This window comes from Myotis daubentonii, chromosome 9 (genome assembly GCF_963259705.1).
Source record: "Myotis daubentonii chromosome 9, mMyoDau2.1, whole genome shotgun sequence".
NCBI classification, from domain to species: Eukaryota; Metazoa; Chordata; class Mammalia; order Chiroptera; family Vespertilionidae; genus Myotis; species Myotis daubentonii.
This window is the reverse complement of record NC_081848.1, coordinates 7,978,945-7,991,928: the sequence shown is the minus strand read 5'-3', so window position 1 is coordinate 7,991,928 and position 12,984 is coordinate 7,978,945. Positions and strand designations below refer to the sequence as shown.

At 41.6% G+C, this 12,984-nt stretch overlaps 1 protein-coding gene across 6 annotated transcripts in view; it reads left to right on the top strand.

Annotated features, from left to right (window-relative positions):
* Positions 1–7,774, top strand: part of ALG9 (ALG9 alpha-1,2-mannosyltransferase) — a 115,898-nt gene extending 108,124 nt beyond the window's left edge. For 4 of the 6 annotated variants that reach the window (XM_059707841.1, XM_059707840.1, XM_059707844.1 and 1 more), the window contains 2 exons: positions 3,828–3,946; positions 4,233–7,774. In XM_059707841.1, the coding sequence (XP_059563824.1) occupies positions 3,828–3,946; positions 4,233–4,270 (157 nt within the window). In that variant the 3' untranslated portion in view covers positions 4,271–7,774. Of the gene's footprint in view, positions 1–3,827; positions 4,106–4,232 lie in introns of those variants that run through there. The other 2 variants (XR_009454351.1, XM_059707842.1) reach the window with 2 other exon arrangements.
* Positions 7,775–12,984: the final 5,210 nt, after the last annotated feature.

Here is a 12,984-nt window from a genome sequence, read left to right as displayed (position 1 = left end):
TCATCTTCTTGAAGAAATTAATGGCTTTAGATGTTAAAGATAAATAATGTTAATTCTAAAGTAGAATCTATGCATCTTGAAAATACTGGTTCTGGGCTTCAGGTACATCTCTAATAGGTTCTAACTTATTGCTTCTGGTTGTTTTTGCACTTGTATCATCAAAATGCAAAATTTGAAGAATTTTTTGAAACCTTTAACGATTCAATTTTGTTAAAGAGAAGGCAGCTATCCTTTTTGCTCTGTAATGCAAACATTTTCACTTTTAGATGTTATAAACACCAGTTAAAATGATCAGTTCATTGAAATTTTTTTTTAATCCTCATCTGAGGACATTTTCATAGACTTTTTTGAGAGAGGGAAAAGGAGACAGAGAAAGAAACATTGATGTGAGAGAGAAACATCGATCAGTTGCCTCCTGCACGTACCCCAACCAGGACCCAGGATAGAACCTGCAACCTAGGTATGTGTCCTGACCTGGAATCAAACCTGAGGTCTTTCTATGTACAGAATGATGCTTCTACCAACTGAGCTACACTGGCCAGGATTTCATTGAATTTTTTAAATACGTTTTTTTAATTGATTTGAGAGAGAGAGGAAAGGAAAGAGAGAAGCATCGTTGTGATGAGAGAGAGAAATATCAATCAGGTGCCTCCTGCATGCACCCCTACCGGGGATCAGGGGATCAAGCCCACAACCTGAGCTTGTGCCCTGACTGGGAATCAAACCGGTGACCTTTCAGTGCATGGGAAAATGCTCAACCAACCAACCATGCCACTCCGGCCAAGACTTCATCTATGTCCTTCCAGTCACCTTTGTATATGAACTTGCCTTCAGCATGTGCCCACTTACTTTATTAAATAAAATTTGACACACAGACCTAATAAAAGATGCAAAAATGTGGTCAGATGCCCTGTTAACATAACAGGTCGGTCCAGGTTCTTGTTGCAAAATACTGCATGACAAAGTCTTTCCTGTTGAATGACTAACTGAATGAAAATACCTTATTTCCTTTTTGTTCCTGGAAATATATTGTTTACTCATTAATTCTTGAGTTTGAGAAAATTCATGCAGTATATTGTCATCTGAAGATGCACTGGCAAATTTTGCTTGTTAGATCAATTTCACCATCATCATCAGAGTCTTGAGTGCTGCTGTTTCTCTTTTCATTCATCTGCTGTTTTGTCTAATACTTGTAAAATGTCTCCTATCAGTTTTCTTCTCATTGCCATAATGGATTGCAATTTTTAAAATTCTGAATTCTCAACATGTTCAATGAAAGCAAAGATAATGTCTTCAGTTTTTCATACCTTATTTAATGATGATGCAATACTTTGGGCAATGCAATAAGAAAATTGAGCCCTAACCGGTTTGGCTCAGTGGATAGAGCATTGGCCTGTGGACTGAAAGGTCCCAGGTTCGATTCCGGCCAAGGGCATGTACCTTGGTTGCGGGCACATCGCCAGTAGGAGGTGTGCAGGAGGCAGCGGATCGATGTTTCTCTCTCATCGATGTTTCTAACTCTCTATCCCTCTCCCTTCCTCTCTGTGAAAAATCAATAAAATATATTTCTTTTAAAAAAGAAAATAAAATTGAAAGATAATGCAATAGTGACTATTTATTTTACTTTTGCATCATTCTGTTTGGTAATTTCATCATTTTCCTTTTTCTTATTACTTTAGTCTCGTTTTAAAAAGCATAGTTGTAAACAATCCAAGATACAGAAAAAAAAATGAGACCACTAAGATCCTACAATATAGCTTAAATTTATAAAAGGGTACAATAGATCCACATGGTAATTATAAGATAAAATTTTTTATTCTGTTTTTTAAAAATCAGTATAATCTCTCTTTGTTCTTTGGAAGACTCTGAAAAGATTAACATTATGAAATAATAACCCTTCCAAATAGTAAGGAATTGTTCCAAAATAAAGTCAAACACTCACATTGGGCACAGTGGCCCTAATGTTATACCAGGGACTAAGTTGACTGGCAGTATGTGCTGACTCTGTTAATGAAGCTTTTATCGTGGAGTGGAGATGACGCTACGTTAGTTAGTGTTGGCTTTTCTTCACCACACTTAAGTTCGCAGGAGTTTGTTCCGGCTTACAGCCTTCTGTTCTGACCTTCCCCTTATCTGTGTAGATGGGCAGAAAGAATACATTCACGCTGTTGCAAAAAAAAAACACACAAAAACAAAACAAAACAAAAAAACAGCCAGTTACAGTTGTTGCAAAAAAAAAAAAAAAAAAAAAGAATACATTCACTTCTTTCTGGCTCAGGTAGGTGCTTTCTCCTCCTGTTCATTGTGTTTGCAGAAGCTCTGGTTTATCTCGTGTGTCTCTTCTAAGCCTCTTTCTCTGTCAGCGCCCTTGAACGGTTAGCTGTTGAAGTGAAGTGCATCTCTGTTGAGCACAGAGCATTTCCAGGATCCCAGTGGGGAGCCTTTCTAAGGGGTGTGTATGCCAAGCACGATCTCATTGTGTGCAGGCATGGCAGGAGTCTGCCAGACCCAGGGGTAGGCTGCCAGTGCAAATGCCACATTGACATGACATTTACAAGTTTAGAGTCTGAGAAAAGGCTGGCAATGGAACACCCGTTAGCTTCCTCATTTAGGTTGGCAGTAACTGGGCCAGCTTTGATGTTTTGACTCAGAAATCACAGTCACAAAGTAATGCTTGATACAGAATTTGAAACTATCACTGCCACATTTTCTGTGAAGTTATGAATCCTGTTAACCTGTTCCCATGATACAGGATAAACCATAGTGGTTGAGTGCAGAATCTGGAATCAAAGCTGGATTTGACTGAGGGCTCTGTCACTTCCTGTGTGACCCCGAGCAAGTTACTTTATGAAAGCCTCAGGTCCCATCTATAAAATAGGGATAATATCACTTTCCTCCTATGGGTTATTGGCTGGATTAAGTAGTATCTTTAGAAGTATAAGCACTTTTCCCGGTGTTTGTCCAATGCTGAGTGTTCCATAAATGTGAAGTATTTTTCAGAAACTCATAAGAAATTCGGGTTTTCATCTATTCCTATATTTTAATAACAAATATGTACATTTTATAACTTGCCAGGGACATGTCATGACATGAGCTTGTGTATAAGACTCTCTTTGACTTAAGAATTGCTAGAGCCCTGGTTGGATAGCTCAGTTGGGTAGAGCATCATCCCGATACATCAAAGTTGTGGGTTTGATCCCTGGTCAGGGCACAAGAATCAACCAATGAATGCATAAATAGTGGAATAACAAATCTCTCTCTCTCTCTCCTTCTCTCTCTCTCTCCCTCTCTCTCTCCCTCTCTCTCTCTATCTCTCCCCTTCCTCACCCTCTCCCTCACCCCCTCCCTCTCCCCTTTCCTTTCTCTCTCTAAAATCAATAAATAAAAATTAAAGAAAAAACATAATTCCTGGAACACTACACTGGAAGCCCAGACATGCTTTTCTTTATCTTTCTAGGGAAATTTAGTGCTGGAGTCAGGATCATTTGAGTGTCTCTACAGTTCTTAGCTGCAGAAACCATTGGGTATTAAGTATTTATTTCAGTAAATAGCAGTCCTTTGATTGGCCTGCAACTTCTCTGTGGTGTGTTCTAATGCTAAGTGAAGAACGAGAGCTATTTTGAAGGCTATACAGTGACTTAATTGGGAGACTGTCTTTTTGGTGTGGGTAACAAGGTACTTGGTTTTGATTACTTTATCGTGGTCTAGTAGCTAAATAACATCCTTACTATAGCACTTAGTTTATTTCCTTGAATCATTTTCAGTACCATTAGTAAATTCTCTCAAATGGTAAAATTCTCCTTTCCTCCCACCCCCTTGTTTTTCAGATCTTCAAAGCTGCTGCGGGCATTTTATGTCCCTTTCCTGTCAGATCAGTATACAGTGTATGCAAACTACACAATCCTCAAACCCCGGAAAGCAAAGCAAATCAGGAAGAAAAGCGGAGGTTAGCAACACGTGTGCCTGTGGTCCCAGCGGACAGCCATCCTGTTCTAGTGGTTCCACTGGCAGGACTCCTTCCCAGTCGTCACTTGTAACGTTGTAATAAAGGCCACCTGACACAAATCCTGGAATCTGGGTGCTTTGGGCTGGTCAGTCACCCACATTCACTTCTTGCCTGAGTGTCTGTTCTGCATGTAACCTTTTGGCAGCTGGGCAGAGAAAGGCCCTAAGTCCAGGGAGATAGAGTGTTCCACATCTCATTGTTTTTCTTCTGTTTAATTATTCACTAGACCGGAGAAGAGCAGAATCAACCCATAGGAAGAATTGAAAGTCTCTGAACTGGGTGGCTGTGTCAAGCTGTTCTCCACTCTCTGGCCTGGCACCTGAGAACTAGCTCGCCTCTCCTGGGCCGTATGGGCCTCTCCACCAAAGCTGTGTGGCAGCTTCTCAGAGACCTTCTTGTTCAAACCCTAGTGCTGAGAATGAGCACAGCCCAGTCGCCAACCTACATGCCCTTTCCCCTCCAGCGAGACTAAGTTTCTCTAAAGCGCTTCACAGGACGAGGCCTGTCCTGGAGGTACCTCAGGAAAAAGGCAACGACGTGAGGAACTATGGCCAAACTTCATTATTTAGAATGCCACTTATTCTCATTTTATTTCCTTTACAACAAACTGTAACTATGTGGATTGTTTTTTAAGTGTTAGCATGCTATTTCTTGAACTCAAGACTTCCCTGTGTAAAGTTATTAATAGAACAGTTACAGTGTATGCAAACTACACAATCCTCAAACCCCGGAAAGCAAAGCAAAGCAAATCAGGAAGAAAAGCGGAGGTTAGCAACACGTGCACAGGACATATTTGGAGAAAATTAATTCTGTCAATTGGTAGAGTTGGATAATATCACATTTTTAAGTAATGTATTCTGTGGCCATTTCTGAGGAAATTAAGAATTTCCCTTTTTTAAACAACCCTAGTGAAAAAGACCAGTGTATATTTATAGCAACTATTTTTGAGTCTGTACATTGCCAAGCACATCCTGCATGGGGCGCCTCTCATCAGATAGGCAATTATAATGACCTAATATTTTAATAAGTGTGTACTCCCTTTCCCTTTACATACATTACCTTTACATACATTATTTCATAGTTTATAAAGCATTTTGCACTATCTCGTTTGATCCTCAGTCACAATGTGAAGTAGATAAGGCAAGTGTTTTTATACCCATTGTACAGATGAAGAAACTGAGATTACTGGGGAAGGTAAAGTGACTTGCCCAAGGTCACATAGCCAGTAAGTAATAGCACCAGGACCAGAACCTATGTTGCCCAGCTTCTCATCTAGTACTCTTCCATATTTCCTCACTTGACTATGAAAACAGTACTTGAAAGAATGATGAGGTTGTCCAGAGACGAGATTGATAATCTGACTTTCTGTTTTAATGAAGAATTTTATCGGTTTTTTCTTTGAGTTCTCCGGAGCCTCCACTGTCTGTTGGTTAGACTCTCATCACAGCAGTGCTCCGTGGTCCAGCCTGGCCGGAGGCAGGAACACGGTGCTCGTGTTTGGAAGTCATGCTCCTTGGTAGCCAGGCAGGATCCAGTAGTAGTTCATTTCTATAGTCAATCTGGCTCACAGCATAGGTGCCTTATTTCCCCAAGGGCAGTTGTGTCTAGTATCTGCAAATCGGTTGAATCTATTTTTCGGAGTTTCATCTTTGATTTTTCAAAGAGAAGGGCTTTCCATAGGAACTGATCCCAAGAGAGGAGAAAAGAAATGATAAGGGAAGGAATGGCTAGTGGCCACATGAAGGTCTCCCCTCTGAAGGAAGATTGGGACCCAGTGGAAGCACTGGAGAGGCAACAGGTCTGGGCAATAGAGGGTAACTGGAAAGTGCAGATAAACTGGGGTCCCACTTGCTGCTTTAACGACTTCTGCCATTTAATTCTCAATCCTTGATGACTTTTTCCAGATATTGGCACATTTGGTCTGACTACAGGATAGAGAATTTTCACTGAAATATCTTGCCATACCTACATTAATAGTGCAGTGAGTTGCTAAAGCCCTTTACTTTCTGCAGAGGTGAATAGGAGAGTTCCGAAAGGGAGGTCCACGATGAGTGGCTTGTTCTAATTGCAGTGGCACAACGCTGATCTATTTATCACCTTTCGTGTGGGAAATGAAAAGCCTTCTGAGCAGGAACTTACTATAATATAGCACAAACAAAGGTCATGATTGAGCCAGGGATTCCTGGGGAATATTAGTTCCTATTCCTTTTAAAACCTGATTTTGGTTTTCTCTGTTCTACGTATATCTTTAATGAGAGCACAATAAACTGCAGGACACTGTGCCAAATGCTATAGGTCAGGGTAGAAAAAAAGAATGTTTTTTGTTATGAAGGCATTGTTCATGTGATATTTATATAAACACATTTATAAATCTCCATCCCAGCAGTACAGGGGGATTAGCTTGCTGGGGAAAAGTTTCAAACACCTGGTCAGAGTAACATGTCTCTTCTAGAGAATCAGGGTTCAGCATGAGCTGTCCCTCTGCCCATTATAAGAGTGAAGTGTCTGAGGTACTTATTTCTCCATAGATTGTGCAATATCAAGGAATGAAGGACTATAGATTGTTTGTAATAGCCTTTGATTATGGAGCTGAGTGCGGGAGTGGGTGTACTCGGCAATATCAGGACTCTGATCTCTGATCTCTGAAGCAGCTGGATCTGAACGCCGGATCTTACAACGCTGAGTCCCATTGCTGAACCAAACTGTGTAATAGGCATTTATTGCCAAAGTTTACCTGTCACCGGGTGGTTGTCATCTGATAAGAAAGAAGACTGGTAATTTTACTTATTTTTTTATTTTTTATTATTTGAGAGAGAGAGAGAGAGAGAGAGAGAGAGATTGATTTTTTTTTGTTCCACTAATTTATTATTCATTGTATGTGCACTGACCAAGGATTGAACCCCCAACCTTGGCATATTGGGACGACGCTCTAACCAACTGTACTACCCAGCCAGAGGAAGACTGGTCATTTTAATCTCTTGGGATAATCACAGAAAATTGAAGCCCATACTCTTTATTATTGAACTCAAGTTTAGAAACATGGTTTTAAATCAAGGTGGTTCTTGATCCCAACCATTTATTTGGGTCATTTTTTGTTGTTGTTGTTGTTGTTTTTGTTTGTTTGTTTGTTTTAGTTTGGAGTTCTGGGAAAGAACCTTGAAAACTCCATGTGGTTCTGCAACATTAGATCTGGAGTGACCATTTGGGCAAAGCACCAATGGCAGTCCTTGATCGTGTTTTGCATTTCCTGGAGTTTATTGAAATAAGAACTCACTGTGATTGTGCTGCCTTCTGGGCAGTGCCAGGCAGCTCTGCTTTTAATTTGGTTAATTTTATTTTCTCTGGAGAAGGAAAAGAGGCACAATTTCATCTTTGCCTGCACAGGCACATTAAAGCTCATGTGTTAATTCATTCTTACGCTCCTCCATTAAATTACATGCCTTGGTAAGTCGGTAAGTGGACATGTGTTCAGCTTTAATTTTTTTGCAAGAGAAAAATCAGACTTCGTATGGCATTGTTGTATTTCAGAGGCTCTCTGGTGTTTCAATAACTCTAAGTGAATGTTGCCTTCAATTTTTCCAATGCATATAACCAGGTGGTTCATGCTGCAAATGCTGTCAGGAAGCAGTCCAGTGCTGGAGCAAGAGATTGTTCAAGTGATTTGTCTTCCTGATCCTTGTGCTTTATTTCACGTGTCAGTGTTTACATTGCATACTTATATTTTCTGTGAAAGAAAAAAGTTAAATAAATCTTGGCAGTTTGAGTTTTCCTTTTCTTAAAGTGATATTTTCTCTCTTGCCTTTAGCTTTTAAATCTTGGTGGAGATTGGAAAACAAAGGAGCTCAGCTCCTTCCATCTACCTCACTCCTACTCTTCAGTGGATAGACCTGCCTTCTGTCGTCTAAATAGCTCAAAATGCTTATTCTAAAAACTCTAGGAAGAATTCTTTGGGAAATCCAGTGAGGGTTGGTTTTATTTTATTTGTGGAAAAATCATGCACAGTAGGAATTACTCAGTGTATCACTGTTATAACTAAAAGAGAGTTTCAGGGTTTCATCTTATGTTTTGGGGTTAAGAATTTCCATCAAGTGAGGATCTTAATATTCATAGCAATGTGGATCTAATAATATCTAACATTTAGGTAATTTACCACTTTGCCAGAAGTTGTTAGGAGCAAAAATAACTTCTTTGTGAATGAATTCCTAGTATCATTCTTACACCTTGCATCTTATAGCCAATAACTTCCTATAGCCATCTGGTTTTATACCATTGGTGGTTAATTTTCTTCCCATAGGACCCAAAAATGCCCATGAAACTTAGTTTGATTTCTTTCTCCCAGGTTGTTTTACAGATGGATGCTTTATTAACATAATTATTTTCCCCTGTCTAGAAGGCTCATCCTTGTCTCTGTTTGTTACTTTTACTTACAGGGCCATCTTGAGTCTCCCTCTCCTCTAGGAAGCCTTTCTAGACTTCAGACCCCTGTGATTACATCCATTCCCTAACCCTCTCTGGTACCCAGTGTCTTTCCTAAGGACATAGACTATTAACATGCATCCCTTGCAAACCTGTCTCTCAAGAGCATTGCTGGCATGTCTAGGGGGCAAAGACCGTGTCGCACAAGCACACAGTTCCCTGAGCGTGTTTATGGACAATGAAGAAAGAAAAGTAAGAAGAAACCTGAAACTGATATACAACTGTCGCTTTCAATTTGGCAGATTTCTAGACCACAGAAAATACAGTAAGTCATTTGATACGTCCTATGTTACCCAAGGGCAACTTGGAAGATGTGAATGAGGCTTGACATTGTGTGTAACAGCGGCAGATTCCTCGTAGTACCTTCCCAGAAGGAGAGACTGGGCACCCTCATTGAGCTTTTCTACTATTACTTAACTAAAGGCCCGATGGATGAAATTCATGCAAGAGTAGTCCTTCCCCCGGCTGCCGGCACCGGCTTCCCTCTGGCACCCAGGATCCAGGCTTCCCTCCGGTCACTGGCAGGCACCGGTGACCTGGGCTTCCCTCGCAGCCCCGGCTTTGTCCAGAAGGTCTTCTGGAAGGACGTCTGGTCTAATTAGCATATTATGCTTTTATTACTATAGATTTGGAGGGTCAGACTTAACCCAGGAGACCTTCTGAATGAATGTGAGGCAGAGCCTATCCTCCAGGAGTGAGGGGTGCTCTGTTACTACCAGCCACACGCCCCATTAGGAAAAGGAAATTAATTGCAGGATGACTTTGTAGTGATACATTCAAGTTCAATAATATCAAGTAGCAAGTGATTCTTTTTAAAACTGAAAGCTGTTTGGCTCTCCTAGCTATAGAGTTCAACGTAGACCCGACGTTATTAAAACAAATTTGTAACCAACATTTGGTAAATGAAATGAGGCAAATTCAGATAAGGGACATGAGATTATGGAATTGTAGTGGCCCACACAGACTGGGAACTCCTTTTGTAGCTTCTTAGAATAAATAATGGCTAAATTAACAATTGGGTTAAATAGCATCTTACCTGGGTATGAGCATTTTAAAAAAATTTAAGTGAATCTTAAGGTTATCTTCATAAAATACGTCAAAGAGGTAGGATTTTTTGTTTTTGACTTTGCTTCTAGTTTCTGGGCTGCTGCTTCTGTCCTTACATGCCTGGAGATAAAAGTAAAACCAGGTGATTCTTAATGGTCCTAACAGCCAAAAGATTGTGTGAGCTGAAACAGACTTCTTGTCTGGCCGGCGTGGCTCAGTAGTTGAGCGTTGTTGACCTATGAAGCAGGAGGTCATGGTTTGGTTCCTGATCGGTCGGGGCACATGCCCAGGTTGTGGGCTCAATCCCCAGTGTGGGGTGAGCAGGAGGCAGCCGATCAATGATTCTCTCATCACTAATGTTTCTATCTCTCTCTCCCTCTCCCTTCCACTCTGAAATCAATTAAAAAAACAACAATTTCTTTATCACAGACCTACAGGCATGGATATGAGCCAACACCTGCCTTATGAGGCCTCCTCTTTGACCTGCATTTGCCTGCAGAACCAGTATTTGGCAACTGGTGCCATTGGTCTGTAATTTGCCCTTTTAACTCTTGGGTCCCAAGTTGCCCAGTGAGAAGGGCATGTTTTGGGGTCTGTTTGTTACCTGCTTCAGCAGCGTTGTACTCAGTGCTGGAGAAGATGTATCTATGGAGCAGTGATTCTCACCCAGAGCTGCACAGAGAGAATCATCTGAGGACCCTCTTAAAAATGGCCACTCTCACCCTGACTTGTTTGGCTAAGTGGATAGAGCATCAGCCTGTGGACTGAAGGGTCCCAGGTTTGATTCCCGGTCAAGGGCATGTACCATGTGGGCACATCCCCAGTGGGGGGGGTGCAGGCAGCTGATGGATGTTTCTCACTCTCCATCCCTCTCCCTTCCTCTCTGTAAAAAATCAATAAAAAAATAAATAAAAATGGCCACTCTCTGCTTGCTCCCACCTGTCCCCTTGAAATTCTGAGTCAGTGGTCCTAGATGGGCCTAGGTGTCATTATGTTTTTAAAATATGTTTTATTGATCTCAGAGAGGAAGGAAGAGAGAGATAGAAACATCAATGATGAATCATTGATCGGCTGCCTCCTGCACGCCCCACACCAGGGATCGAGCCTGCAACCCAGGCATGTGCCCTGACCAGGAATCGAACCATGACCTCCTGGTTCATAGGTCAACACTCAACCACTGAGCCATGCCAGCCAGGCAGTATCATTATTTTTAAAACACTCCTTAGGTGGTTTTTCTAATATTGAATGCTATTGATATTGGAGACCAGAAGGCAAACAATTACACCAGATCAAAGATAATTAAGTAGGCAAAATGTTAGGTGTCCTTTTCCAATTACAACCCTAGGCCTCTTCCCCTCCCCAGACCCTTTTCTCTACTTTTCCCAGCCTATCAAACCTTTCCTGCCCCATATCCCATTCTCTCTGGGCCCTGCTTTCTGGGAAACAATCTATACTAATAAAAGGGTAATATGCTAATTAGACCAGGAGACCTTCCGGATGTCCTTCCAGACAAAGCCATGGTGGCAGGGCTGAGGCAGAGGCAGTTAGGGGCGATCAGGCCAGGAGGGGAGGGCAGTTGGGGGCGAGCAGGCCGGCAGGCAGAGTGCTAGGGGTGATCAGGCAGACAGGCGAGCGGTTAGGAGCCAGTGGTCCCGGATTGTGAGGGGGATGTCCCAGATTGGAGAGGGTACAGGCTGGGCTGAAGGACATACCACCCATCCCTCCTCCCCCCCCCCCTCCTGTGCACAAATTTCGTGCACCGGGCCACTAGTTAACTAATAAGGTACTGAAGTACCCTAGTGGACGTTAATAATTTACTATAGGTCTCTTCCCATTGATCCCGGTGACACCTCATTATGTCTGAATGATAACACATCTGGAAAAAAAGAGAGTAACTAATTTTGGCAATTTCCTATTTATTAGGTGGGAGGAAAGGGTGTGAGCAGGCAGATCCAACCTTTGGGATGACGTTCAAGTTTCACACCCTGCTCATTGGCACTGCTTGGCTCACTCAGATAAGGACCTGGGGCTGTCTTGAGTAGGATAATTAGAAAATGAAAGTGGGGGAATTAGGCCCTCCTGCTCAGAACATGTTGGGGGCCTGCCTTGTAGATTTCCTATACTCAGCTCTGTTTGTTTGAGACGAGTACAGTGAAGACTTCCCCTTTGTTATTCTGCCACTGGTCTGCAGAGCTTCTGGGAACTGCTGCTACCCCTCAGACATGAGAGCAAAGGTTAATCCCATTTTGAGGGAAATGACCTGAAATGTGTTCACTCAGCCAACAAGAAAACACCATGTATCACTTAGGAACTGTTCTTCTTTCTTGTCTCCCTCTTAACAACATGTCTCGAAGCCTCCTTGGTATTTCCTATAATGTGCTACCCTTTTTTCTTGCCAGTGAGATATTTGCAGTTATGGAGAAAAGGAGGCTGATTTTACAGTACTGCATTTTTTAAAGAATCATGAATTTTTTTTTTTTTAACTCGTCCCTTTCACCTTTCCTTGGGCCTTTTCCTTTAATTGCATTTCCACAGTCTGTAATTACTGGAAATATTCAGAAAAACAACACCAAAGTTTAAATTTGTTGCCATGCTATTTGGTTTTGGTTTTGTTTTACTCCCAAGTGTCACACTTTCTGGAAAACTTCTTGAGGCAGCCTTGTCTTCAGGGCCATCATAGAGACTTCCCTAGTGTCCAGCAGAGGGCAGCCTCTTCCCACTAAAAATTTCAGAGCTCCTTTTCTTCCAAGAATCTAATTAATTTCAGTATTTGCTATATACTTGGTGTGGAAATTCCAGTGGAAATTGAAATACCTGCATTGCATTTCTCTCAAATCCTTCTCCATACGTGGCAGTCTTATATTGCTATAATTGCAAAAATGTCCAGGAGAAAACCATGCCCATAACTTATAGGAGATGCCACAGGTCAATTCTCAGTTGATTTCAGTTCTAGTTAACATGACCTTGATGGCATTCATAGGTAATAAAAGGTAAGAAATTGGTTTATAAGGGAAGCATCTATTTGTCCATTTCCAAGGTTTCAAACATGAGCAAACCATGACATGCACACGTTAAATTTGATATTGCCAAGGGCAACCCAAAGGATATATGAGTGGCCAGGGTTCTCCCTTCCCTCAAATGCCAGCACATCTGCTAGCTCAACATGTAGGGGGGCTGAGCCCCACAAGTTCAAAGGCCTGAGAATACCTGTGATTGCTCCTTATGCTTATGTCTGGGGTGAAAAGCAAACCTTTGCAGAAGGCAGTATGATCCACATTCAAAAGTATAGGGTTCCCACCTAGGCAGATGTAGGCCTTGAGGAACAGACAAGCTTGGCTCTTTGGACTCTTTTGAACTCAACCTTAGGGAAATATTTTGGGATTTGGTGTAGGGTTTTGTTATTTGGGGGTGTTTTTCTGTTTTTGTTTTTGTTTTTATACTATGTTGTCAGATTT